This window comes from Poecilia mexicana, unplaced genomic scaffold (genome assembly GCF_051168715.1).
Source record: "Poecilia mexicana isolate PSO_F unplaced genomic scaffold, ASM5116871v1 scaffold_4, whole genome shotgun sequence".
NCBI lineage: Eukaryota > Metazoa > Chordata > Actinopteri > Cyprinodontiformes > Poeciliidae > Poecilia > Poecilia mexicana.
Window position 1 is genome coordinate 12,082,215 of NW_028263373.1, and position 27,272 is coordinate 12,109,486.

The 27,272-nt window shown below is 41.1% G+C and overlaps 1 protein-coding gene across 5 annotated transcripts; it reads right to left on the reverse strand.

The window, feature by feature from the left end:
* Positions 1-49: 49 nt before the first annotated feature.
* Positions 50-26,589, reverse strand: ap3d1 (adaptor related protein complex 3 subunit delta 1). Of its 5 annotated transcripts, XM_015008058.2 has the most exons (34): positions 26,241-26,589; positions 22,965-23,060; positions 22,150-22,230; positions 21,919-21,999; positions 21,697-21,804; positions 21,367-21,496; positions 20,605-20,744; positions 20,131-20,204; positions 19,973-20,022; positions 19,696-19,745; positions 19,326-19,374; positions 16,430-16,575; positions 15,825-15,973; positions 15,498-15,728; positions 15,180-15,411; positions 14,941-15,086; positions 14,664-14,805; positions 14,250-14,321; positions 13,853-13,928; positions 13,475-13,674; positions 13,039-13,112; positions 10,869-11,034; positions 10,534-10,683; positions 9,279-9,332; positions 7,626-7,727; positions 7,211-7,366; positions 6,876-6,923; positions 6,295-6,315; positions 5,738-5,927; positions 5,570-5,658; positions 5,104-5,189; positions 4,580-4,701; positions 2,794-2,873; positions 50-2,481 (listed from the first exon to the last, which is right to left on the reverse strand). In XM_015008058.2, the coding sequence occupies exons 1-34, from the start codon at positions 26,334-26,336 to the stop codon at positions 2,386-2,388; spliced, it is 3,783 nt and encodes a 1,260-aa protein (XP_014863544.2). In that variant the 5' UTR covers positions 26,337-26,589; the 3' UTR covers positions 50-2,385. The 5 variants fall into 5 exon arrangements, with proteins under 5 accessions (XP_014863544.2, XP_014863547.2, XP_087861094.1 ...); XM_015008061.2 differs by lacking the exon at positions 6,295-6,315 and having other exon boundaries at positions 26,241-26,588; XM_088004968.1 differs by lacking the exon at positions 50-2,481 and having other exon boundaries at positions 2,503-2,873.
* Between the last annotated feature and the right edge of the window lie 683 nt (positions 26,590-27,272).

Here is a 27,272-nt window from a genome sequence, read left to right on the forward strand (position 1 = left end):
TTGGAGAAAGACAGGGTTCAGATAAAGTCAGAAGACGAAGAAAAAAAAATTGGTATATGCAAGTTTTTATTGATTTATCTTTTGTAACACAAAAAAAAGACTACAGAAGCTTCTCCCAGAATTTATTTCTAGTTTTGAAATAAATTCAAAACTAGAATTTATTTCAAAACTAGGGAGAGTATATAATTTATGTCGTCCTCTTGACATCATGACCATTTACAATGCATGTTTGATAGCTGAGCATGGAGAAGAAAAGGAAAACAAAAATAACTGCTGAAAATCTTTCATTCGAGTGTATATATTCATTGTAACAAGCCAAACGTGGAAGAAGACCTCACAATGAACTAACCAAAGAGAGTTGAGACAGCGGTTTGCTTCTCCGTACACTGCTTCAGGTGAACTTTTAAACTGGTTTTCTGAGCCCCGTGCCCTCGGTGTTCATGACACCAACCCTTCCTTCCCTTGTGTTCAATAATTTAAAACATTCAGTGATATCACGTCTTAACAGGTAAAAACACAATGCCATCGAAAATAGAGCATGATCAAGTAAACAAAACATATTCAGGGGAAAGGGAAAAAAAAGACAGTATGGAATGACTTTTTGTTTAACCGTGTCCTGTGATAGAATAACAGAAAGGAAAAAATAAAAATTACATTCCTAATCATGCAATATACACATTTTAATCTAATATTATGCACACAATGATCATAATAATGAATGAGGAAACGATTTCTCTTGGATTCAGCGAGGTTGTTTTCAGGAACGAGGAATACATACATGATCGTTTTCTTTTGACATTCCTGAAAAACAACAGATCACCTCTGTATTCAGACTCTACAACTAGACTGAATATCAAGTGGAATGGCTGACCCCGATGGTCACAGACATCAAAATTATCTACAACAGCAGACTGATGCAAAGGAGGGCCTTAAGAGTATATATGAACAAACTAGCTTTTTTTTTATCTTGCTAAACGGGGTAAGAAGTCAAAAATGAACAACTCAATTCAAAAGAAAAAAAAAAAAAAGGTTTTGTGAGAGGAGGCAAATTCTTCCTTGGGGTGGAAAAAAAAAACAAAAAAACAAAATGACAACAGAGCATGAAAAGAGGCAAGGCGGTTTTACGAAGGGCAGGGAAACATCGGGGCTGTCACCTGGGTGCCGGCTGACATGGCTGGAACAATCGTGCTGCAAACACTCGAGTGGCACAGGCGGAAATATTTCGCAAGAACACAAGAAGATGAAGCAGGTGCTTCCTCCCGGTGGAATTTAACTAATACTGTACCGTAGAGAGCCTGAACGGCGTCTGCTAGCACAGAATACGCCTTCCTGGTGGCTAGTTTTCACTATTATCAACTACTCGAATCCATTTAATTCATGGAAGGAACGACATGTCAATCCTTCAGAAGAGCTTGAGTAGAGTGTAGGAGAAAAGGCACAGAGCAAAAAAAGAAAAGAAAAAAGAACCATTGACCCACTAAGTTTCTTTGTTTCTAAAAACACCACATCTGCTCTGAGCATGACCAATGAGAAATTAGGGACAGAGCATTTTATTAAACCTTTAAGCCTCCCTGCCTTTTAGTGTATTTAGCTTTGGTTTTCTCTCTGCTCCATCAGCAAAGCAGCTGCCCCCAAATGTTTAGTCTTCATACACCAGGTGAGGTGACCAAGTTAGAGTACTACATTTTTTCCAGCTAGGACCCAGGTGGAAAAAAAAAAAAAAAAAAAAAAAAAAAAAAAGTCAGTCACACCGTTTTTCCAGGCCCACAGAGCAGAGCTGCAATGATGTTCAGTAAGAGGGATGTAAGGAGTCGAGACGAAGGCGAAGACAGGCTTCAAACAAAAGAGGAGGAGAGACCCATACGCCAAACAAAAACAAACTACAGATGAAAACATAAAACCTCAAACAGTAAAAATACAATTCAACCATCAACAGCAAACATCCAGTTGTTACATTACACGACTGTCAAAGAATGAACTGCCAGCAGGGCGGGAAGGCAGTGGGATAAGGCCTGGGAGAGTAGAGGATTTGAGGCAATCCAGAGCAAGGAGGAGCTGGGAAACACAAGTAAAAATCATGGTACACAACAGAGAAGACGATGCATGTAGACAGCGAGTCTGTAAAACAACGTAGAGCGAGGCTGAGTGACCACAGAGCTGAGAGTGCAGAGGAAAAAGAAAAAAAAAAAAAGGGAAAAAAAAGAGCAAAGTGTAGAGGAATCGGAGCGGATGTGAGGAGAAAGAAATCTTGAAAATTTGAGGACTAATAAATAGGGTGAAGCTGGAGGTGCCAGCCGCAGTGTTTCGTAATGTGATTGTGTTGCTATAATGAGGGAGTGGGTGGCATGGAGGGGGCCGGGTGTACCCTGGGGCCGTCAGAAACAATCAGCACTGAGAGAAGGTCTGCTTGATCTCATCCAGCACATTCCCAAGCAGCGTCGGCTCGTCGCATTTTGCGTCGATGGACACCGTCTGAGCAGACTGGGAAGAGGACAAGCAACGAAGACAACATTTTATGATGAGGTTTAACATTTCAAAACAAAGATCTGAGGCTCTAGTTATAAGAAACAGCAAATCAGCATGATTTTGTTTGAAATGATGCAAAATCTAAAAGGTCTTGGGACACATTAAAGCAAACTCCATGCTGGTTTTAATTAAACAAAAGTGGTTGCCCTAAAATTACATCAGCTTTTAATCATCTCCTTTTTTTTTTTTTTTTTTTTGTTTACATGTTTTTACATAGAAATAAACTATGGCAATGAAGGCACAGCTAACAAGCAAAGAGTCACTTACAGTTTTGACCAGCAGACAGACGTGGTGACCCTGGATGGACCTGCTGTACATGGAGGCACAGGAGTCGATCCTCTCCACAACTAGTCAAAGAATCACAAGGGGAATAAACTTAGCAGCATTATTCAGGTTGTTTCCCCATTAAAGAGGCATCTGTGGTGGACCCACGGCTGCTCCCAGCTGGTTTGACGGGTAAGATTTTAATCGGTTTTTCAGACAGAAGCCTCATTATGTCACTGAGAGCATCTCTCCTAGTAAAAGCCTGATGCTGAAATACTGCCGACAAGACAGGAAAAGGCTGACTTTTGCATGGAGAGTTGCATAAGCTTCAAATGCTAATTTCTTAATAATCGAAGCCTCCTTACAAAGTTTAGTGTACATGAAACACTAGGGGGCACTGATAAAAACCAACACCTAGTAAAGAAAAGTAAAACTTGTGCAAAGATTCTTAGCTCAGAAAAAACATAACCTTCTGTAGTCACTTCTTGGTATGGTCCCTCTTTGGCATTGGTTTTTGTTTGTTCACTTATAAACGAGTAAAAAAAGTTTTATGTGGGGCTTCTCAAAGAGGAGACACATAAAAGCGCTGTGCAAGTTAAAATACAGAATACAGACACGTATAGAATACAAGCATAAAAAAAGGTCCTGCAAATAAAGATAATTCAAAGCATGTGAAATGCAATGACTTGGGATTTATTTATAAATGGCTGAGAAAAAAAAAAAAAAAAAAAAAAAAAAAAAACTCCTAAGCCGTTTCTAAAAATGTCTGAAGTTGTTGAATCTCGTTACACACAGTGGAAGCGCATTGCACCATCTCAACGCCACAGACCTTAAAGGCTCTGTCCTCTTTAGTTTTAAGTCTTCTATGAGAGAAAACCAGTAAACCCTGATCAGCTGACCTCAGGGACCTACTTGGAGCATGCAAGTGAAGCAAGTCAGACAGATAAGAAGTTTTGAACCATTTAGGGCTCTATAATAATGAGAATTTTTTTAAAGGATCCTGAAACTGATCATTTCCAGCTTTGGCAATATTTCTAAGAGAAAAAACAAGAGCAGGTTCCTTTGTTAATGTGCATGTCAAAGTTCATGCCAAACCAATAGGACGACATCAGAGGCCAGAATAAAACAATTTTTCTCGGCATAGTTCAACTAAAGAATGCTCAATGAGTTAAAAGAGTTGATTTAAACAATCTATAATCATACATTGTTACTTTTGAACTGATAAATAGTGCTGAGGAATTGGAGTTTTGTCATTTTAGGTGGGATTTATAAAGACCAACCTGTGACATAAAACAACCTCAGTATTTATGTTTAAAAAAAACCATCAGTGGCAAATGTAGATAAAATAAGAAAGAGCTGAATGTGGACTAGCAATTGAGACACGGAGCTCATTATTGCTATTCTTATATAACTTTTATTAAAGCTGAAGCTCAGAGTTCCTATTATTCTCCTGTTAAATAAAAACTAAAACTACTTTGTGAAATTTAAATTTTCACCTCAGAATATTTCAACTACTTTCCAGGAACTTGTTTCAAGTCTTCAACAACTGCATGTTTTTTGTTTTTTTTTTCCCTCAGGCCCGACTGGAGTTATTGCAGCACTGAAGCGTCAGCGCTGCAGCTAATGCTGATGGCAGTAGAAACTGAAGGCGCTTGTGCTAAGCAAGCACCTGCCCACTTAAAAGACTACAACAGAGTTGGTGGAATAACTCGGAGTGGGTGCTTTTACGGTCTCGCACAAATGGAAAAAAAAAAAAAAGTGATTTAAACTTTAAAAGCAGAAAGGCTACCTGAGAAGTGGTGGTGGAAGCAGATCCTGGCCAGCAGATGGTGGAAGGGCATGTTGACTCCCTCCAGCCGCACTGAGCTGCTCTTCAGGTCTCCCGACTCCAACAGTTTTGCAAAAGCGTCGCTGAAAAGAACAAACCAGATTACGAGACATACCTGCGGCGGCAGACAAAATGTTCAGCAGTTATCGGCGAAGCACATTCCAAAAGTGTTCGTGTCAAACCAAAGAGAGACGACTAAACTCAAAGAGTCCCCAAAAAGCATGACGAACACGGCTGAAGGTTACAAAACGTTTAGACCCACAAGCACACAGAGTTCACGACCCTGAGTCTTGCTCAAGGTGAGGCGAGTTTATTTTCCAGCTTCAGCTGAACACATGGACATCAGAGACTGTGTCGCCATTAAAGTGGTTTGAGGGCCCAAATAAATCAGGAATTATGTTATTGAACTATTTTTATTTTTTGAACTGAGAAAAGACATTGATCGCTTTTAAATATTTGCACGTGTGTGCGTTTAAATCATCCACCTGTAGCAAGGAGTAGTGATTAAGTAGGAGGTGCAGGTAAAGTGCAGTTTGAAGTCCAGTTTCTCATGAGTGGAGTCGTCTTCATTCTGCAAAAATAAAAACAATACACAAATATATTTTTATTGTTTTGGTTAAATATATAAATGACACCCACTGTGGTATTTAATTTTTTTTTAAAAATCCAAAAATGGATATGAACTAAGTTCTAAATTGTATACCGAGAAGTCTGAGGACTGAATTAGAAATTTGTGTAAATAAATGTAGAAACAACAACAAAAAATAATCTGTAGACTATAACTGACTCTAAAAAATTGAAAAAGAAGGAAAATAGAGACAATAAATAAATAAATAAACCTTTGGCAAAAATAAGTTAAGCAGTGTCAGTAGAAATGTTCTTGCGGTTCTTCTATAATGCTTCTGTTTTATTTATGGACACAGTGCTGTTCGTGTGAATATTAATACCGACCTTAACAATGAAGGTTAGAGTTCCCTTCAGTTTCTGTGGCATTACGATGCTTTGCACAGTGAAGACAAACCGTGCCTCATTGGACACACCTTCACCAACAGAGAAAAAGAAATTGTTAGAAAGCCCAAGTGGACTTTCACGGGCGGCATTCTGCAGATCCCTTCTGACCTGGAGGAAGTTGGAAGGGGACGACGAGGCCATCGTGAGGACCCGAGCCTTCTGGCCTCTGTAGTTTGGAGTTCAGAGAGTCCAAGACGTTGAACTCCATGGATTTGAGGAAGCTGTTGCACTTGTTTTCAAATATAACAGACACAACCACCTGGCTGCCATCCTGCAGGTTCCCCTGGATGTCGTACACCTTGAGGACACACAGGACAGGTAACCAAACAGGTTTTTACGTCACAGTCGCAACATTCATTCGCGAAGCAGTTCAAGAACTTGGATAAAAAAAATAAATAAATTTAAACAAAAGACTTTCAAGAAACACAGGAAATTGGATTAATTAGTTTGGAATGAGAGGACGCAGGGCTTCATAGAACCAGTCTGAACACAATAAGAAACACAGGGACAAACATCAGCCTTAGAAACTGAAGCGACACTCCACAGAGGCTTTCATGTATTCTGACCCAGAGGGCAAGTCTGTGAGAAACAACAAGGACAGAGAACAGCACATCTAGGAAGGAGTTTAGAAGATACTCTGTCACTGACAGAATGGTGAGCAATACCTCGTCAGCATCTTCCATCATCTTTAAAAAGAGCAAGAGACCGGAAAGTAATTTAGGCTTTTATTTCCCCACCTCTTATTTTATAATAGTTGTTTTTTTAGGTCATAATTAGAAAATCCAGAACACGAATACCATTGGTAACATTTTCACATGAAAACAGCTCATCTACTCAGTACATCGATGTTTCACAAACTTCAATGCATTGTATTGGGACTGGACAGACTAACATAAAATGTCATACAGTAGGGAAGTGGAATGAAAAGTTGTGGAAAACAATGTCTCCTTTTCATTCCACTTCACACAGTTGCCACTTTGTGTAGCTCCATCACATGAAATACCAGCTGCTGAAACCTGGGTAATCTTAGCTAATGACACACCAAAAAAAAAAAAAAACTAAGATGAACAACAATTAGCAACAAAGACAAATGTACTGACTGTTTCTTAATGTCAGACTGAAGGCCAAACATAATCCAACTTCTGAAAATTGTTCGTGTTCATTAGAAATCAAACTGAGGAGTTAAATAACATATTGATGCCAAACGGTGAATGAGATTTAAAAAGAAAACGTCCCAGTCACTCACCATCTTGATGTAGGAGTTCTCAGCCAGCAGGCAGTAATTGGACATTGGCTGAAAGGAGAGGAAAAGCTCAGGTCACGTCAGCCATTTTGTGCCACTGATGTTTAATATGCAAAAGTGTGATTGTAGCAGGAAGTGAGTTTGAACAGAGCTAGCAAAACAATGATGATAAATTATTCTCCTTGAGCTCTTCTGGCTTTGGGATGAGAGACGCTAATTGAGAAAAAGGAGCATGTTATAATAATTAACTTAGCAGATAAAATACATGGGTTGTATTTAAAAAAAAAAAAACCTCATTGGCACATAAATAACCTTACAGTTGCTGCTTTAACACTGACCGGGAGGGGCTCTTCCTCCTCAACGGTGCCGTTCTGAACCGACTCGTCTCCAGCACCATCACTATGGTGATGATGGTGGTGATGCTTCTTCTTCTTTTTCTTCTCCTTCTCTTCCTTCTCCTTTTTCTGCTTCTTCTTCTTGTGTTTTGAGGACTTCTAATCATTAAAACACATAACGTAGCCACGGATTACTGTTAGGCCAGACAAATAAGTAAATACGTAAACACTTAACAGTGAAAGTGGCTGAAGCAGAGGAACACGACAGATGCCATCAGGTTTATGTCACATCACCCACCCCAGCTTGTTGGAAAGGAAGAGCTGCCAATGCGACAAACCCTGCCAGGGTGTCGCAAACTGGGATCTTGAGGACTGCGGCCAAACATTTAACTTTGATCACATTATCAGCGTGACTCACCGTCTCCTCCATTTCTGTGTCTTTGGGTTCGTCTGGCTCGGAGTCTGGCGCTGTGACGGAGGGCTCTGGGGCGGCGGCTGCTGCTGCTACTGTTGCTGCTTCCTGCTCAGACACACAAACACACCCAAACACAAAGCACCAGATTAATGCATTAGCAGGAGCGGCCGCAAACACATACGGCCGAGTTTGCCACATCTGTGTCGGAAGAGGCAAGTGGATTAGGGAGGACAATAAACATGCCTCGTTGCCGTCATATGCCGTATAAAACTACTGCATTAACAAGCCACACAAACTAGTGAAAACACTGAAACTGTCGGCCAGGCGGGATCTAAGCAACATATGTAATATACACCGATACGATCTGTTTTGCTGGAGAGACAGTCGATGCAGAAACAAAAACGACGTTAAGGCCCATTTCTAGATTGCTTTTTTTTTTTTTTTCTTCTTGAGGGCTGATGAGCTCCAGGATAAAGATCCAGACACCTGACAGCACCGGTTCTACTTAGCAAGTCCTCACAAACCAGTCTACTAAATATGTAAAAGTAGGTTTTTCTGGACATCAAAAGGCAAATTCTACGACGCAAAAAAAAGGAACAAGGCAAAATGAAAAGTTTACGCGTGTTTGGTGGAGGCCCGGTTAGCAGAACGGGTGGACAAAGGTTTTAAAGAGCTACAGCTTCAAAACCGCTAAGAATTTCGGTAATATCACTCCTATGCTTTAAAGTCACTTTAGTGAGATCTTAGAAGAAAAATGACAGGACAAATGACAGGAGTCATCAGGCTGTCGTCACAGTTGCAAGCAGCACCTGAGCCTGACGTAACAGGTTAATTTTACTTTGTCAAATAGGAATAACAAGCTGTGCAAAAGGCACAGTTACCTGAAAATGTTATTGTACATTTTTGCTCCACTCTATGTACAACGTTTTCTTTAAAGAAACAATTATTCATAAGTTTGCCAAAAATAAGAATTATAAAGGTTGTAATAATGTTCCTGAAAATATAAAATAAACACCTGCAAAATGCTGTATTGTTTTTTTTTTTTTTAAGTAAACATGCCTATTGTAAGGCTGAATATACACAAAATCCAGAGTCCTCTGAAGGTAAGTCCTTGCTTAGGTGTTTTTCTCAGATCATGAAAGACTTCATCAGAAAATATCTAATGAGACACATTTTTAACCACAAAATTAGTCTCACAAATAGGGCTTTCCTCTCACTAGGTGAAACTAATATTAAAACACACAACGGACCAAGAAAAAAAAAATATACAAAAACAAAAATCCACATTACTGCTAAGGAAGATTCACGATGCAGCGTGGACACCAACAAAACAAATTCCCACTTTGACCTCAATAACAGAAGGACACCCGCTGGGCAAAACAGGAACTAACGCGGAACCACTAGCACACACATACAGTACACAGACATACATGCTGGAGAAAAAAAAAAAAAGATGTGCACTTAAAAATGGGAGTGGATTGGATAGACTTTTATGTGACCTGTGAGTAGGAAGAGGGAAACAAAAAGGGAAGAAGCCACGGAAACAGTGTGTGGTCCAACATGTGAGGAAGGTCCATGAAACACGGGATTATGAAACAGGGATGTGCAGAACAGAAGGGCAGGACGTGGAGAGAGGGAGGGTGGGAATGACTCAACCTGGGTGTTAGAGGACACTGGAGCGTTTGAGAGCCAGAAATCCAGATCCGATACCTAAAAGAGGAAGGGAGGGGAGAGGGGGGAGCAGGAGGTGAGGGAGGTGAGCACACAGTTTCTGTATCTTACCACTATTCATGAAAACAGACAAGAGACTACACTGCACTATTTCATGAATAAATCAAGCATTTGGCAAGAGACTGCAGTCAGCTACGAGGAAGCTGATACTAGACCAGAGGAGCTGGTGGAAAGAGAGGCTAGGAAGAAGCAATGGAAGTGCTGAGTCAGGGAAAACAATCAAAACATCTGTTTACATGCGATCTTCTTCAGAGCAGCTGTAATATTTATGCTATAGCGTTTCTGATTACGTGGGTTCGTTTGGAGCACCTTGCAAAAGTATTCATACGTCTTAAACTTCTTCATATTTTTGACATTAGAGAAGTTTAATGTCTGACAGGACAGCAAAGTAGCGCACAATATCAAAGTTGAAGGAAAACCTGAGTCCACCGGTGTGTTAATGTAATCAAATTGGGGTTGTTAAAATTAGAGCTCTTTTAATATAATAGAGACAAAAAAACAAAAAAACAAAAAAAAAAAAAAACAGTCTTCAATGAAATTCAATTGTGTCAAAATCGATAGAAAACAAGTCATTGTCACACAGCAGTGCTACAGATACTCTTAGTTCCTTCTGAGGATCATCAGAACAATCAGGGCAAAGAATCAAAACATTGAGCTGCTGCCGCTGGACGTTTAAAACGTCAGTAACAACCTGATTGTTACTCGTTTTGCCTACGAGGCTGACAAACGGCAAAACACAAAAAAGCCGAGGAGCAACGCTACAACTAACACCGCAATAATAAAGTTGTAAAGTTCCTGCACATTGTGATATAACTGCAGGGTAACGTGCCTCAGCAGAGACTCCGTTTTCGACCAAGTTAAGCGACGAAATGATCTGCACGTCCCTTTCATTACTTCATCTATTCAGTGACAAATGAATTGGAAGCCAGTGTGGCCGATAAAACTACATTTTAAACACAGTGGTTCTAGACTGAAGTCGACAATTTCAAAAAGAAAGAAAAATAGTCGCAGTGATCCAGTCTTGCGTTTTTTTCTTAGTATTGGCATCAAGTTTGACATTTTCTGTATTGTGTCAACCCTAAACCAGTCTGAGGGGTTTAAAAACTTTTGCAAGGCCTCATGATTTATAATTTCTATTAGATGCTAGTCATTTTTCGGCTTAGACTTGTTTTGAAAGTACCTCTGCAGCGGTAGAAGAGGAAGAGGGCGGTTCTGCCACTTGACTCGTTTCTTCTGCTTGGAGCACAGGTTCGTCAGCCTGACCCCCGAGGAGATCCTCCTCCTTGTCTTCATGCTTGTGTTTTTTCTTCTTTTTCTTGTCTTTGCTTTTCTGAGAAAGCAAAAGAAAAAAAAAAGATTTATGTTTCAGTCAGGCTAAAGAATAAAGTCAAAGCAGTTGGCAGCTTACAGATGTCCTTTAATAAATCTGATTAACAATTTTAAATATTCAGTCTGTCTTATGATACTAGATAGCCTGAAGAGTGAGGGTCTTTGTGATCAAAACCACGCCTTCACCTTCCGATCTCTCTCTTTGTCCTTCTTTTTCTCTCTCTTTTCTTTGCTGCTCTTCTTCTTAGGTTCCGGCAAAGTCGCATTTTCAGTTTCTCCATCCGTTGGGCTTTTCTGGGCCTCGGCAGCACGATGTGACCTGACCGGCAGCTTCTCGCTGTCTGCAAGCGGCCTGGACAAAAAGCAAAACGTACAGAAACCCATCACTTTACTCACAAGACCTTGTTTCGCAACTGACCCAATTGGATTTGGTGCCAAGGCCTGGAAAACTATTGAGTATTAGTTTGTTTTGCAAGCCAACAATACAAGGTGCAACAGAAAGCAATACTCAGGCACATTCCGGTTTTCCAAAATGCAGAGCTGTGCTATTTCTCTAAGCCTGAAGCATTAGACAGTTATACATTGGAAGATTTCTCCACACAAGTCTTCGTGTCTTTTCACCCTCGAAGCTAGGCCAGCATGCAGTGTGTACCCCTGCTGGCGAAGATCTATGGACAGACGACGCTTTCTGTCTGATGTCAGACGCCATTTTGTAATTTTTTTTGATAAAAACTAAATTTAAAAGTCAGAAAACATACTGCACTGGCTTAAAACACATTTTATTTGCAGGCCTCGCATCCATCCGTAAACAACTGTCCACCTCTTCCTTTGAAAGTAACTTCTACTCCTAAAACTAACTAACTCAACCTCTTCCAGGATGACTTACAGATAGGGTTAAATAGAAAAATTTAATGAGAACCAATTGATGTTATGCTTTTCAAACATACACACTAGCACTGATCAAAGGGCACATCAAAGGACCAGAAGCAGGTATGACTTGAGAACTGTGAACAGAAGCATTAAGGCATGTACCGCATGTGATAAGGCCTCTAAAAGCATGCGCCATATCATCATTTGAAGGAAATAAAAAAATAAATAAATACGTTTTTTTTGGGAGCCTATACCAGCAGGACAGATTACTAAAGATTAAGACCTGAAAATATCAGCACCAACATGCCAACGAATGTGTTTGTATGCTTCTCTTTATTGATAGTCTTAATTTAAAGAGCACAAAAAGAAAACTAAACATTTGTTTGAATTAAAAGATGCTGATATTGTCAAGTTAAGTGCAAAGGCGCGGGACAGAAGGGAGGAGGCGTCAGGGTAAGAGAACAAGGACTTGGATAAACTGTCCAAAGCTGCTAGTTATAGAAAACACAAGGCAGGGAGCGAAAAGAAAGGAAGCGGGTAGGGCAAGCTCCGACTAGAAAAGGACGAGGCAGCTGCATTATAAGTATAAAGGCATTTATTAGCGGAAAGTCAAAGCCGGTAAAGCCCGTCTGTGTGCAGTCAGAGCCCACTTCCTGTGGCTGGGGTTCTACTCACCTGCGCCCAGCCGACTCCATCAAACTGCCCACACCCGAGAGGCAGTGATGGTTGTGTGCAAGCACAGGAAAGAGGAAGCAGAAAGCAATGAGGAGTGTGAGGAAGGATAGGGCCAAGTGGCATCAACTTTGATGCTTTGGTCAGAAATCTCAACACAAAGTGCAGCGTCGAAGCTTTCAGGCTATTTACGATTCTCTAACGACGTTGTAGCTCGTCTGTTTAAACGTGTATGGCTCCAGCTCAGTCAAACAGCTTTGAGCTTAAATAGTCTCGGTGGTTCTCGCATCATTTTTTTTTTTTTTTATTGCAAGAAAACATTTGTTTTGAGATTTTCAAATCTGCTCCAGACCGTCGAGCCGTGTTAGTGGCACAGGGGGGCCATCAAGGACCACTGAGAGAAGTCCCAAAGTATTTAAGAAAAAAAAAAAAAAAAAAAAATCAGGTGTTTCAAGGCTAAAATCCTTAGTATGTTGGGAAACAGGAGTTAAAGTGGGAAGAAAATTAAAAGAAAACCTATTTTAAGACTAATTTAACACAGAAAATGTAGGGATTTGATAAATGTAATTAGTCCTGTGCTAAAAAGCAAAGAACTTCAAAATAAAAGATTAAGATAAAAATTATTACCAAAAAAAGAAAAGGGGGGGAAAACACACACACAGTTCCTGGCAAGTTGCCTCCCAGCCCTCAAAAACAAAGACAAAAACCAAAACCAAGCAGGTTGATTGTTTTGTAGATGTAATTGAAGTTCGAAACGAAGAGTTAAACTAGTCAGAACATAAACTGAAGCAGGATCAGAGCCGTGTGGACTCACTTGTCCAGGTCGATGTCCAGAGCTTTGTGGGGGTCAGTGGGGTCTCTTTCATCATCATCACTGGGTAAGGCATTCTGCAGCAAGAGGATACAGCAATTAACACAAGACTTAGTACCTTGGCAAAATATCGATTTTAACAAGAAATCTTGATTTCTATAACCCTGTAAGGCTCAAATGTAACAGTAATGATGCAACTTATTCCCCAAAGTATTTTCTTTTATGTAAAATACTTCATATCTTCGTGAATTTACTGCTCTGCTTCAGGTCGATGCATCAGTTTCGTTTTCCTAATTTACTAGTGGCTTCCTGCATCAACTCAGGTAGGAGCGAAGAGTTTAAATAAAAAGCAAAACAGTGGTAGTAGTAACTGATGTCAGGGTCGACACTTAACTCATGGCGTTTCTAATTGGCCATTGCGATCTCCCAGCATGCCTACCTCTGGCATCTCCTCTGTAACGATGTCCACCATGTGAGCCGGAGTGATGTCCTCTTCGCTCTCCGGAGCCGAATCGTGTTTCTTCCCTCGTCCGCTGCGCTTTTCTTTCCTCTTCTTCTTTTCCTTCTTCTTCTTCTCTGCTCGCTCTTTCTGACGGCGCTCCTCCTCCATTTTCACGTACTGGTCAGACATGGGCAGACCTGAACAACAGGGGCGTCGTTTATAAATGAGACAAATGAAAGAAGGCAAGAAGCAAGAGAACGACAAAAAAAAAAACCCATTGTGGAATAGTCATTTTAAATATGATTTTGGTGACTAAACTATTAAGATGTTTTTTTTTAACATTTCTTTCATTAATGTTATGATATTTGACCACACCTGGGACTTTGAGAGGCACATTGAGGTCAATCTGCACTACTGGGATGTGCTCCACTCCAGGAGCTTCTTGGTACACCTACAGATATTAAAATAAATAAAGAAAAAAAGAAAAAACTTCATTACAGTGCAGTTAATATCTGTTAACTTGGACGATGCACAAATGGATTAGCAGAACATTGGATGTATCCCACTGACGGCTAAAGACATAATAAAATCTGGGCATACAAATTTTTTTTTTTTTCCCATACTCTACATTCTTCTAAAATTATATTGAACAAATGAACAATGATTAAAAAAATATATCCTTAAGTTTCTAAACTGCCTATTAACTCAGTGTTTCATTTTAAAGAGTGTAAAACGAAGCACTATTATTCATAAAAGATGAGTGAAAACGTACCTTCTGAGAGGACGGGGAAGCCTTGATGTAGAACGGATTGTTGGCTTGCTCCTGCTTTCTGGCTTCCCTCCTCTGGGAAAGAAACAAAATCCGCATCACGAATTAATCCACGAATAACCTCCTTACTCCGTTTTAGCACACGCAGGGATCCACAGGGGAAGGCAGATAAATAATGTTTAAACCCTGAGCTAAAGATCAATACTTTTTTTTTTTCATTAAACAATCACTGCCAGGGAATATATCCATGCTATATCTTTGAGAATTGAGAATGTCAAACGAGCAAAGTGAAAAGAAGAGGACTTGCATCAACCACCGCCTTATACTAAATAATGAAATACAGACAACGGGAGTGAAGTCTTCTGCAACAAAATGAAGCCGGTAAAATGTGCAGCTGCCGCGTTCCTCCATGCGTACCCTTGCGAGCTCTTTCTCGTCCACCTCCGTGTGACGAGGTCTGGAGTGTTTCGGCTCCTCCTTCGCAAAAATCGCCTTCGGCTGCTCGTCCTCAGACTCGCTTTCAGAAGGCGGTTCGTTGATCCAGGCGTCCAGGTCCAGGCTTCATAGGCATACAAAGATTTTCACACTTCAGTAGCCAAAATAATTGAGAATGTGCTCAAATTTTAGCTGTAGTTAAATATGTTGGTACATGGTAAAGGAAAAGAAAAAACAAAACAAAAAAAAACGCACTGACCCTTCAGGAACAGGAACTTTCTTCTGCGCTTTCGGGGCCACAGGGTTGAGTTCTCCTGCAAACAGCGCGTTGACTTCCTCTGCCACTTCCACGTCCTTCTGCTGAAGCTTCTGGATGTACTTGACCAGCTGCAGGATGCAGGACGCCTGAGGACAGAAGGCGAGCCAGTCAGCATCGCACATACTCGAGCAGATTAGTTTGGTCCAGGTGTGACCGGTTCAGCTCCCCGTTTGTCTCACCCTCTCCTGGACTTCGAGGTTGGCGCTCTGCACAAACAGAGGCAGCCTGTCTATCATTAGTTGGCTGGCTTCCTGCGCAGCTGTGCTGTCCGTGTTCCCCTCCTCGCCCTTCAGCACCGTTGCAAACAGCTTGGCTGCGTTCTGAACATACACAGCCTGGATGTGGCCCGGCAGCGTGGCCACCTTGGGCCGCAGCATGGCCTCCAGCGTCTGCGTCGGGTTCTCCAGGTGTCTGCCAAAACGATACGATTTACATAACCGCCCGCTTTCGGAGTCGTCCTCCGCTCGGCGCGTTTGTGTGTGGAAACGCGAACTCACTCTGAGAACTCGCCGCAGATCCAGGCCGCAGCGTACAGAACCTCGCAGATGCCGTTCCGCTGCGTGTTGCCCGTCAGCAGGTGGGCGTTGTCCAGCAAAGTGGCCATCTGAGCGACGGCGAACGCTCGGATGGCCTTCACCCGAATGGCGACGTCCAACATCTGAGAGGCGATGAGGTGGCCGTGTCGTGTGCCCTCTAATCGGGTCAGCTCCACCAGGATGCTGATGTACCTGTCAGTCACGCACAGGGCAGCGAGTGACGTTCAATCCAACCAAGTCGAACTCTGAGCGAGGCAGAAAAGAGCGCAGGCAAACGGCAAAACAAACCATTCAAAGTTGGTGATGTACTGGTAGTTGCTCTGGCTGCAGATATCGATGATCTTGGTGAGAAGTTCGTCCCTGTAAGTGGTTCCTTCGGCTTTGTCCACATGCAGCATCAGCTTCTTCACAATCTCCATCAAGTTCTTTTTAGAAACCTGGACGAAGCAGAAATGCAATCCGTAATGACGAGTTAAGGTTTGATTTAACGTCTCTTACCTTAATAAAAACATATTGCTGAGGCTAACGATACACATTTTCCTTCATGCACGAGCTCAATGAGCTTCCCGTTTATTCATCCTGAACAAACCTCATAATGCAGGAAACTAAACCAACTGAAGATGCGCTCGGTTTTGTTGCCAACTTCCAATTTTTGTAAAACTCCGAGTTTACGGTAGAGATTTAACCTTATTCTGGATGAGACGAGCACCATTTTCTTCAAACCATCCTGCTGTGTCATCAACTTTCACTGATATTAAGATCAGCTTCCACATCTTTGTGCTCCCTCCCGCTTCACTTTACACATCTCACCGAGATGAAAATGGCTTTTGCATGCATGTTCACGCATGGCATAAATGGGTCAAACAGTGTGGCGTGCCGTTTCGGCTCCATACCATGCCGTAGAGAAGGTCCAACGCTCTGAGACGAATGGACTCATCTTTGTCGTCGAGACACTGCAGGATGAGGTCCTTATGAGACTGGACAGACTTGGGGTGCGTCTTCAGGATCTTGGACATGGCGAGCAAGCCCAAGTATTTCACTGCACAAAGATGAAAACGCACAACCTCATACAATGAACCTGATAGATTACAGCTCCTAATGTTTTACTAGTTCTTATGTCTGCTGATATGCAGTTCGTTTAGATAGCCAATTATTAATTTATGTGGATATTATTAATCTCAGTCATTTTAAGCTACGTTACAGTCCAGCTGCAAATGCATTCACCCTGAAAGGGCTTTTTAAAGTTGAAATACTTCAGTCATTCCATCGAAGGAATAAAACTCATCTCGATGAGAATACTTTAACATAGACTGATATAAAAAATATATTTCAGTTCATTTTAATGAGTATGGCCAACAACTGAGGAAAACGTTAGAATGACATTTCTCAGAAAATGTGAATGTTACCGAAGAGCAACTGAAGGATTTTTATACAGGAATATTGCACTCGTGTGCACAATAATAGGAAGAGGCATGACTCTGCAGTCACCCACACCCCCTTGTAGAAAAGCACATTGCTGGAAAGGATAGTGGACGGAAAAAGTGCGGTAGAACACTATGCATAAGTAACAGCCTCAAGAGGACTGCGAAGGAAAGACTCTTCAAGAAGTTTCCGTTTTCATTAGCTGTAAGCCATAATCATCACAACTAAAGAGAAATAAACACTTAGATCACTCTGTCATGAACAGAGTTATAGAAATAAATTAACTTCATGATTTTCTAATTCACTGAGATCATCCTGTATATAACCTAAGTCCTACTACAAGCTACGTATTCAAAAAAGGAAAAAAAAAAAAAAAAAAAAAAAAGAGGAAAAAAAGGAACACAAAACACACAAGACAATGGAAAGGACAAACACACGTACACATGGGAGACTAGCTTTGTTTTGATTTATCCTTTAAGTCCCTGACAGATGTTCCTCACACACCAAAAGGAATTTCTAAAATAGGCATTCTGTCAGTCATCGTATCGGGCAGGGAATAATAAGGCGTCTCAGCTTTCTCAATCAATAAACGTGAAGCAGTGACCTTGGGGCGAGGAGAGGCTAGGTGCAGCGAATACCATCACACAAACGGCCAGCCACTGACGTCGCCACTTCACAAAAACAGCAGATAACGATTAATACCATCTTTTACAAGTCTATATCATGCAACGGGATCCATTTTTGCACAACGCATTTTCTTTTACTGTGGGCAACAAAATGAATAAATCATTTAAAGCCAGTTTTCCCACATTGTCATTTCTTACTCCTGTTCATTGAAATAATGCAGACACAACCTCAGTTTCAAAATTTAAGCTAAAAAGTTCAAAGTGTAGCTCAAAAAAAAAGAAAGAAATGCAACTTGAACATGTATTAGTGTTTACCCTGTCATTGTTCATTTATATTTAAGACACAAGTTTGCCAGTCTGCTGGTTACACTCTTGTTAGTGTGTAAGTTTGTTCTGTAAACATTAAAACCACGTTCCCAAAGGGGAACTAATAATTTTAGGACGCTGCATTAGCTCCACATTTGAGCCGTTTCTCTTCATGGAGCTGAAAACAAAACACTTAAGATTGCTTTATTTGGCATCAAAAAAACTGGTTACGAGTAAGTCTTCCTAAAATGAAAGCTAAGAATTTAAGTAAAAATAGATTAATGTTAGAGCCTAATCTTTGCTTCTAACAAAATATTACACATGCAGATTTCAAATTTGTATGTATTTTTAAGTCTGGCCACAGAACTTAAAAAGAATTAAATCCTCATTTAATTCACATTAAATGAGGATTTTTAAGATTATCCTCATTTATGAATAAAAAGCAAATTTACCTAACTTTTATCCGACATCTATCAACAACTACAACTAAGCGGTTGGTTGATATGTTTATTGATGAGAATCTGTGGGACTTTAATTTTAATACATTAGAAAACATAATAGTTCACTGTTTGACCTGCTGATCACAAAACTGAGTAAAACTTGCTCATTTTCAGAACTTTAGCATTGTTCTGCTGTAAAATCTCAAAGATTGATAAAAGCAAGTAGCAAAACTAAAACAGAGCCCAACTCTGAAGACCAGGGGAGAAAAAAAAAAGAAAAGTCATGATATTCATGCATGCTTTACATTTTTTCCATTTCTGGTTGATAGGCAGTGCTTTCTCAGCCAGTATCTTTATTCTGATCTCCAAAGCTCTGTTACAAAGCAGGTTCAGCAGCGAGGTTTACCACCTCTAGTTACCATAATAAGGTATTTGTTTTGCGTCACGGTACAGGCCGCTGTTTAGACGTACCAGGCATCTGGTTCTGAGGAGCAACAATGATGCTCTAAAACCAAGCCACATTTGATCAAAATATCTTGAATATTTTTTTTTCCTTTCCTCTCATTAACTCAAAAACCAGGGAGAAGATAAAAGGATAAACAAAACGTTAAACCTCAAATTCTAGTATACTACCACCAGAGATCCACTGTCTACACCACACACACAACTACCTAGAAATGGATGTCCGGATAACTCGAATGGCTGACTACAACAATGTAACCCCAAACTGGCTGGTTATAGAGCTACGAACTGAAGCAGTCTGAGAATGAACCCTCCAAGCTTCTTCACAGTCATACTCAGCAATTTGCAGATGCTGCTTAGGAACAATGGTATTCCAAGCAGGCCTTCTAATTTAGTAAAAGTGCAATAAGGTTCGAGTTATCCAGAGTCAGGAGGTCTACGGTCCGGTCATCTACGAGGGCCGACTGTTCCACAGTCAGAAACACACAGACAATGAGAAAATGACACACTGCAGGCATTGACAGAGGGCTCACAGTTCTGGTCCGAGTCTTCTATCAGGATTCGCAGTTTCTGCACACAGAGCTGTGGGAAAGAGAGAGAAAGAAGGAGAGGAACAGGAGAAAAACAAAGGGAGCGGAGGAATTAATGATGTTCTAAACCTTTCCACACCAGGTCTGAAAGGAAATACGTAAAAAAAAATAAATAAATAAATAAAAAAATCTGGAGTAGCTAACTTTCTGGATCACCGAAAAATGGACTGGATGAAAAATGTCTTTTGGCCTTCCAATCAGACAGACCAATTGCTCCTCATGCATTATGATTCAGCTGGAGTGGAAAGGATTGCATTGAGCATAATTTCCATGCAAACTTAGACGGGTGCAATGGAAAGCTGGAGCTCCCTACCTGGATGCTAGCGCTGTGGTTGGGCATCCCAGAGGACAGAGAAATCAACACTGCAATGACGGACAACAAGGCGATTAGCTCAGGTCTGGAATCTTTACAGAAGTCTGACTTGCACACATTTAGATAACTGAGATTTACTGGATGGCAAAATGCATTTTTAACTTTCAGGGCTTACAAACTCAACAGTAGGAGTTGTGGTTTAAATCTAGGAGTCTAATCTCTTAGAAACACAGCAAGCATTTGTTGAATGCATTCCCTACAGATTCCCAGTACTCACCTGCAATTACAGTGTTGACACATTCATACAGCAAAGACATGGCAGAGGTGCTGTGGGAGAGAAAGATGAGTTAAAGAGCAAGAACAGATTCATTTGCCTCAAACTGGAACATTTTAGCATCCATAGGAAAAAAAATACAAGCAGGACTTTGATCTCACCTGTGGATTAAGTTTGTCAGAGGCTCAATGAGCTTTTTCCCCAACCTTGGCTCCAGAGGCGTGAGCGCACCAAACTGTTCGGAGAGGAAAAGGGTGACAATGTTGTCAAACTAAATATTGGAGTTACAGTGTGAGGATTTTGCCAGTTTTCCATGCAAAAGCTTCAGCACAGATTAAACCTGACTGCAAAGCTACAAACGACACGACTGTTGGAAACCCTTTATCTGTAGTATCCAACGTGTCATGTGATCTTGTGGGAAGAAGAGGCATCATTTCCTCTTTCAGTGTACATGCGCTCTTTTAAATAGCTAAATACTTAAAAATCATTACACACGCACACAAAAAAAAAAATACACCAGAACAAAAAGCAGTGGAGCGCATTATTTCTTTGCTCCGGACCTACTAGTGTTGACAATTCTCGTGTTTCTAGGGTTTCCGTTTGCTGCGCCTGCTCCAGTCGTCCTGTTCACTTACCAGTTTGATGATCTTAATGAGAACCCAGTTATTGGTGGAGGAGGTCATAAGCTTGAAGAAAAGGGGGGCGAGAGACAGGTAGTTCTTTGGGTTCCTCCTCGCCAGCTCACAAATCACATTGACGGCTGCTGACTGGACACCTGAGAGAGAGAGAGCAGAGAATAATTAAACAGAGGCGGTAAAAAAAAGCCAGTGTGACTGCAAAGTCAATGCGATTCAAAGTGTGTATATTGTGCATAGTGGGAAAGCAACGAAAAACAAAATTTTGAATAACAATTATGTTTTATGTGTAGCAGGTAAAGCCAGAATGCACATTTGAATCTCAGTTCCATTAATGGATGGGTAGAAGCATACAAATGTTTAGCATTACAGCTCATGTTTGACTTTTAAAACACTCACAGCAGCAGGACTGAAACCTGGGAGATTGTTTGCCAGTATTTTTAATGTGTTATATTGTGAGGCGGCAGCCCTCAGCTGGGTGCTGGCATAAGATTTAACACTTGAAAACGCCACACCCCAGTTCATTTTAACACCACAGCAGCACCGTGTAACCTTAATTTCCCTCCGTTCACTACAAAACACTCCTGGTAAGACACACCGGGCTCCCATCATTCTGTTGATTATATTCATCTATGATCAAAAAAAAATGTTTTAGATGGCAACATATCATAGTGCCATCACATACGCCTCCAATAAGCACCACAAACTGAAAATGAAATTGCCTTTCCGTACAATAAACTAAATGCATGTCTTGGTAATTACCTGGATCTGGGTCCTCCAGTTTCTCCTTGAGTCTTGGGAAAGCGGGGCGCAGAGATTCTGGGTACTTTAAAAATACCTTATACATGATTAGCACAGCTTTCTTCCTGATGTAGGGTTTGGTGTGGGACATCTGCGTAAAAAACAGCAAAGGAAAGGAGAAATACAATAGTTTTATTCAAATTTTTAAAAAAGAATATACATTTCTGATCTGTTCTGAAATAAAAAAGGCCTCAAGGGAAAACCGGACATCCAGGGCAAGAAAAAAACAAAACAAAACAGGACACTGGAGGATGAGCCATCCAGATAAACTTGACATTTTCTGTGACTCACCAGTGTCATAATGTCGTTAGCGAGGTCCCGTGCCAGATCAGGGGTAACAAAACAAGACAGGCCTGTTAGGGCAACACCTGTGTCATACTGGTTGGGACTACTGAGATCCTTCGGGGGGAAAAATAGGCAGAACAGAAAGAAAAATGGTTGATTTAATAAAAACCAGTCAGCTCACAACAAAGCATGAGCATCAAGGCGCACAAAAACAGGTGCATCGCTGACCTTTCGGATCTGATTGGTTGTCAGCATGATGACATCTGTGCTCTCGTGAAAGCACTGCGAGGCTGCCAAGTAACCAATCCTCTGCAAAAAGGAAGGCAAACGCATTCATCAGCAAGCTGACAGGAATGTACCTGAGCAGCGCATTTCCCAGAGAGGATCCACGGTACCACTTTCAGAGAAGCCACTTTCTGTTGCGAGATGAGCTCAGCAATAACACAACCGGAGTCCTACCTTGTATGTGAACTTGGAGGAACTCATGACTTCAACGATGTTGAAAGCGGCCCAGCTGACATCGTAGCCCAGCATCTGAAGCTGTAACACAGACGGGACGGAGACGGTGGGCATGAGAGGAGAAGAGGGGGCGGCTTTAAACTGTGTCTGCGATAAATACGGAAACTGTAAAGCTTTGAATGTGAGCAAAGGCGGCAAAATGAATGGAGGTTTAAACCTCGATGCGTTTGCAATCTACAAATAAAAAAAACTGATTACATTTTAATTGGAAATTATGCTGCTAGTAGTGGTGAAATCTCCAGCTGCAACACATTACAAGCAGCTACAATGTTACAGAGTTCACCTGATAAAGCTTTACAAGAAGCCATGAGAATTATTTCACCATCATTTTGTTTTGCATATCAAGGTGAATCCATCTGCATCATTCCTTCCAGTGATAAATAACACCATATAATCATAATAGCTGAACACAATCAGATTCTATCACTTTTTTCCTCTCTTAAAAAAAACCCTGCTAATTGATTAACAGTGTATTGCACAATGTCTAACAAGACAAAAACAAAACTGACTACAGTTTTCTGTGCTTCTCTCACGTGTCTTGCATCAATACTTAACCCTGCAAACCGCATGGAGCAACGCTTTCATTTTTAGCAGGCGCTTAAAAATGAGGACATGGTCTTCCACCAGAAGAAGCAGGGAGGGAATGGATTAAACTGCCAGCGCTACACAGAGTCTCATCTGTGTGTGCGTGAGTGTATATGTGTGGAGCAGAAGTGACAGGCGGCGGCAGGGTGTGCAGGCAGAGGGGATCTTACGTAGGTGAGCTTGCACACAGCATTGGCCTTGACAGCAATGTTGTCTTGCTTGAGCTCCTGTTTGATCTCGTCGATGCATGTGGAGATGTATTTGGCCTGCGGACAGACAAAAGGAGAGGGCGAGGGGAGAACAGACAAAAGCAAGACACCAGATCAGATTAGGTAGAGCAATATCCGGAGCGGCACATTTCGGCCGAGCAACAGAAGCCGGCTGCAACGATCCCGGTTGTTCTGTTGTCGCTCTCGAGTCGTCAGAAGGGGGAACTAAGCAAATAGTTTGCACAAGTCCTGCCCGTCATGTCGCTCTCCATCCAAGATTGCATCTATTGACGCGCCTACTGTTGGCTCAGGGAGGCAGTTGAGTCACACGTCAAGCCGTAATCGAATACAATTGTCTTCCAAAAAATTTTTTAAAAAGCAGTAAAAAAAATAAAGCAGAAAACATGGAAGAGGACATTGTTTAATCTGTGTCTGGTTTATTACTTCAAAAATTTAACTTGCAGTGAAAGTTATTACTGCTGTTGGTGTCGAATGATAACTTTTTTTTTTTTTTTTTTTTCAAAAAGCACATTGAAATACAGCTTATTATTAAATGGGCCAAATGAGTAAATTTAGACTGAATTAAAAAAAAAAGACATTAAAAAGTTAAATAAACTCAATTGGAATTGAAGTTCCAACAATTTCTTTAAAAAAATAAATAGTAAACACAAAATAGAGTTTCTTAAGCAGATATTTAAAAACGGTGATATGAGGAGGCGGAGCCTTCTACAACTTAATGATGATGAATGAAGAATCTTGATTACCGTTCATTTTTCCACAGGTCTTTCAGTAGCAACTGAGATGTTGACCTCAGTGCTCTGACTGGAGAATTACCACACAACACATCAGCAATCTATCCAGGTGAATGTCCTGACTCCTGGGTGCTACAGCACCTTTTCCTTCCACTTAACTTTCCTTTCTTATACTTGGACAAAGCACTGAAAAGTCAATTTCTTTAGGAACAGCTTTTGTGGCTTACACTTCTTATGACGGGCTGATAAGGACTCTGCTAGACAATGGTCAATTCAGCAAGTTTTACTTTTTAACCTACTGAAATAATTACCACTTCTGCAATACTTTGAATCGTTCGAATGCAACTGCAAAAAGCTCGAACCAAACCAACAAATTAAAACAATTAGAATCCTGAAAAGATCATCTCCAAATAAATAGAATAAATTATTCAATTAGTGTTTAATAAAACAATCAATTTAATTCAGCAGTGTGGAGTCAACAGCTTTCATGCAAGAAACCAAGTCAGCCATTGTTGAGAGGGGCAACCCCACAAAACAAACACATATAGCTATGCGGAGTGTGCTGGTCATGTGTATGCAGTCATGAGACAGCACAGTGACAGGAGGGGGAGGGTGGGGGGGGGGGGCAAGGGTTGCTGAGCTCTGCTGCTGACAATCTATGAGACGCTGCGTTTTGCAGAGATCGCACAAGAAGAGACGGTCTTACTCAATGTTGCGCAGAACCAATCAAAATAACTCAAATACCTGGGCCAAGGCCAGCACACTGGCGCCAGTGGCTTCTACCTAAACAGGGTTGGAACTCTACTAGAGCGTGCGAGTTCTCCAAGTCGCCCCGTTTCCTTTCTCTGAACAGAAGAAACCAACAAACGGCTCGGAATAATTTCCTATACGAGTTCCCTAAACTGTTCAGTGGCATCCTCACGCATTTCTTCAATTTGCCGTCTGTGCAGAAGCACCAAAGAGGGAACGAATGAATGAACCGTGTGAAAGATGTCGCTCCCATGTGAAAAGCAAACGGAGAGCATGAGAAAATGCGGGCTGCCCACGGTTAGCGCACACTCACAGGAACACAGGGACGTAGTATTAATATTTTAGCAAACTGTCCACTGTCGGCTGGGCAACCGGCAACTTATCTGGGCGACCAGGGTTAGGTTACAACTGTCGCCGAGTACAAAACCACGATCCGAGTCAAGAGATCAAACCCAAAGAGGCTTGAAGGATGCAGCAGGTCCCAGAATTTTACTTAGAACATTTGATTTCTTTTTTTTTTTAATAGAAACTGCCGGTTTAGCTGCTGCGAAAAAATTCTGCCCGTCAGATGAGACTGTGAGGAGGCCAAAGTCAGACAGAAATCCAACACCAACCAACAGTAACGACTGCATACACCAATTATACCGCCTAGTACCCACTGAGCATTTCAACATCAACACCCAGGCTAAGCGTCAGCAGCACGAGATGATTTAAAAGCTCGGTTTGAGCTCCCACTGCCTTCGCTCTCAGAGCTGCAACATGGATGATATCATCAAACACGGAGTCAGCCTGATTGCTAGGCCACTTTGTGCATGTTAAAGCCGCTGCTTCAACGAGGTCCACATCATTCGCTTTAAGAACCAGTTGGAGGAAGGAGATGACAATGAATCACAGTTTACCAGGAAATTACTGGTGAACTGCGGAAACATTTTTTAGGACTTTTGCCTTCGAGTTCGTTGCAGAGGCAGATTATGTGTACGAAAAAGGTTTAATTTTTGTGATTTTATTCTGTTTTAGCGGAATGGAGATGTTTGTCGCCCTGGGTTAAAGGTTAAATAAGAATACACAATAATGTAGCTACAGGGGGGTCAAAATGTGACCGTCATATAGCTCCTCAGCTTTGGCTGCAAGGTACAGCACAACAAGAATGAGGAGGCATGTTTTTCTTTACATTGTTGATACATTTAGAGGCCAAACCAACATATTAGTATACCTTATTAATTCGGGGTTTTTTTCTCCACAATCATACATGTAATAACATTAAAGCCAGTGGGAAGCCTGCTCTGCCCCCAGTGTGTGTGTGGCCTGTAGGCCAGTTCAGTAATCCTTCAGTGTGTTTTGATCTCAGCTATGCTGAGCAGTAATTTCCTGGTAAACTGTGATTCATTGCCATCTTCTTCCTCCAACTGTTAGCCAGCTGTCAGTATCAGCCCTGCAATAAGCCACCTCGTCAAACACCTGACACGGTTCTGAAAAGTACCTTGTGGGTTTCATTCTGTAAAAAAAAAAAAAAAAAAAAAAAGTCATGAAAGCAAAGCTAACTCAGCTGCCCAACCCCGGCTGGTTACCTTGCTAACCGCTGGCTCTAACGTCTGGCTAAATTACCCACTGTTAGCCGTTAACGTTGGTTAGCTAGTCGCGGTATAACGGTGATGCTAAAATGAGTTGAATTAGGAAAAACATTGCTAAATGTTTGCTTTTGGGTGTTCCAGGTGGCCGAGTGTGCTCGTTTTACCTCATCCTCCTTGTGATTCCGAATGCCACGTACTAAATCCTGGAGATTTTTATCGAACATCCGATCGATGCTCCCTTTGACAATCTTCAAAGCCATGTCTGCCTGTGACTTGTGCCGCTTCGCTCTGTCCCTCGGGGCCAAGCGCCTTGCAGAGACGGTCCTTCTGAGTGCAGACCGAACCGACCGACCCGCTGGGTTTAGTCTCTCATCCACCCGGGAACAGTGGCGTTGGCGGTCCGCTACAATCTACCGAGCCCGGGTGGGTAGGTGAAGCTGCTGAGGCCGGACGGGGCGTCCTGAGCTGTGCAGAGACGCTGGCAATGGATCAGCGTAGGAAATGGCTGACAAAATGGCGTCTAAAGTCAGCTGACTGGAGTGTTGAAGAGTCTCGTGTGGGAATCAGAGGAATTAAAGGTCCAGAGCCCTGAAAAGTCAGTCTGCCTCTTTTTGACGGTGGATATTATTAAATTTGGTGCTTTTATTTAATAAGCAAGAGGATTTGTAATTTAATTTCAATGGGAAATTTCACATATTTGGGAAAAACGATTTATATGTATTTGCAAATTGTCTGAAGTTGAAGGGTGAGACAATAAGTAAAACATTTTGCTTACAATGTTAACTTTTTTTTTCTTTGTCCCTATATAAATTTATGCATATGCATGTGAAATTGTTTTGTATTTCTTTTCTTATTTTAACTCTGAAGTTAATGCTTTATGTTCTTGTTGAAATTTTAGAGAAAGGAACTATGTATAAAGTTAAGAATTTGTATTCAAATATTTTCAAAGAAAATACTCATGAAATTGAAAAAGTTCAAGTGTCACATCTCAAGATTACTTTTGAGATATTTCAAAAATAATAGGCATATAAACATTTTTCATACAATGACATTATTTGTATATTTTTACTATAGCATTTTAAATAACTAGATATTTTTATTTTTGTCATAAATGCTAATGCTATATTAAAATGAACCCCAAAAAGTCCATCTATAGAAAGATAATTTTACTGCTCTAGTACTTGTCTTTGGATTCA

Excerpts from the sequence above, each read along its gene's own strand:
- ap3d1 (XM_088004968.1), bottom strand. The coding sequence starts at position 26,336 with ATGGCTTTGAAGATTGTCAAAGGGAGCATCGATCGGATGTTCGATAAA. Across the intron at positions 19,746-19,972 it reads TGTCAACACTGTAATTGCAG|TGTTGATTTCTCTGTCCTCT; the intron begins GTGAGTACTGGG and ends CCGTCATTGCAG. Across the intron at positions 13,929-14,249 it reads CTTCCCCGTCCTCTCAGAAG|GTGTACCAAGAAGCTCCTGG; the intron begins GTACGTTTTCAC and ends TAATATCTGTAG.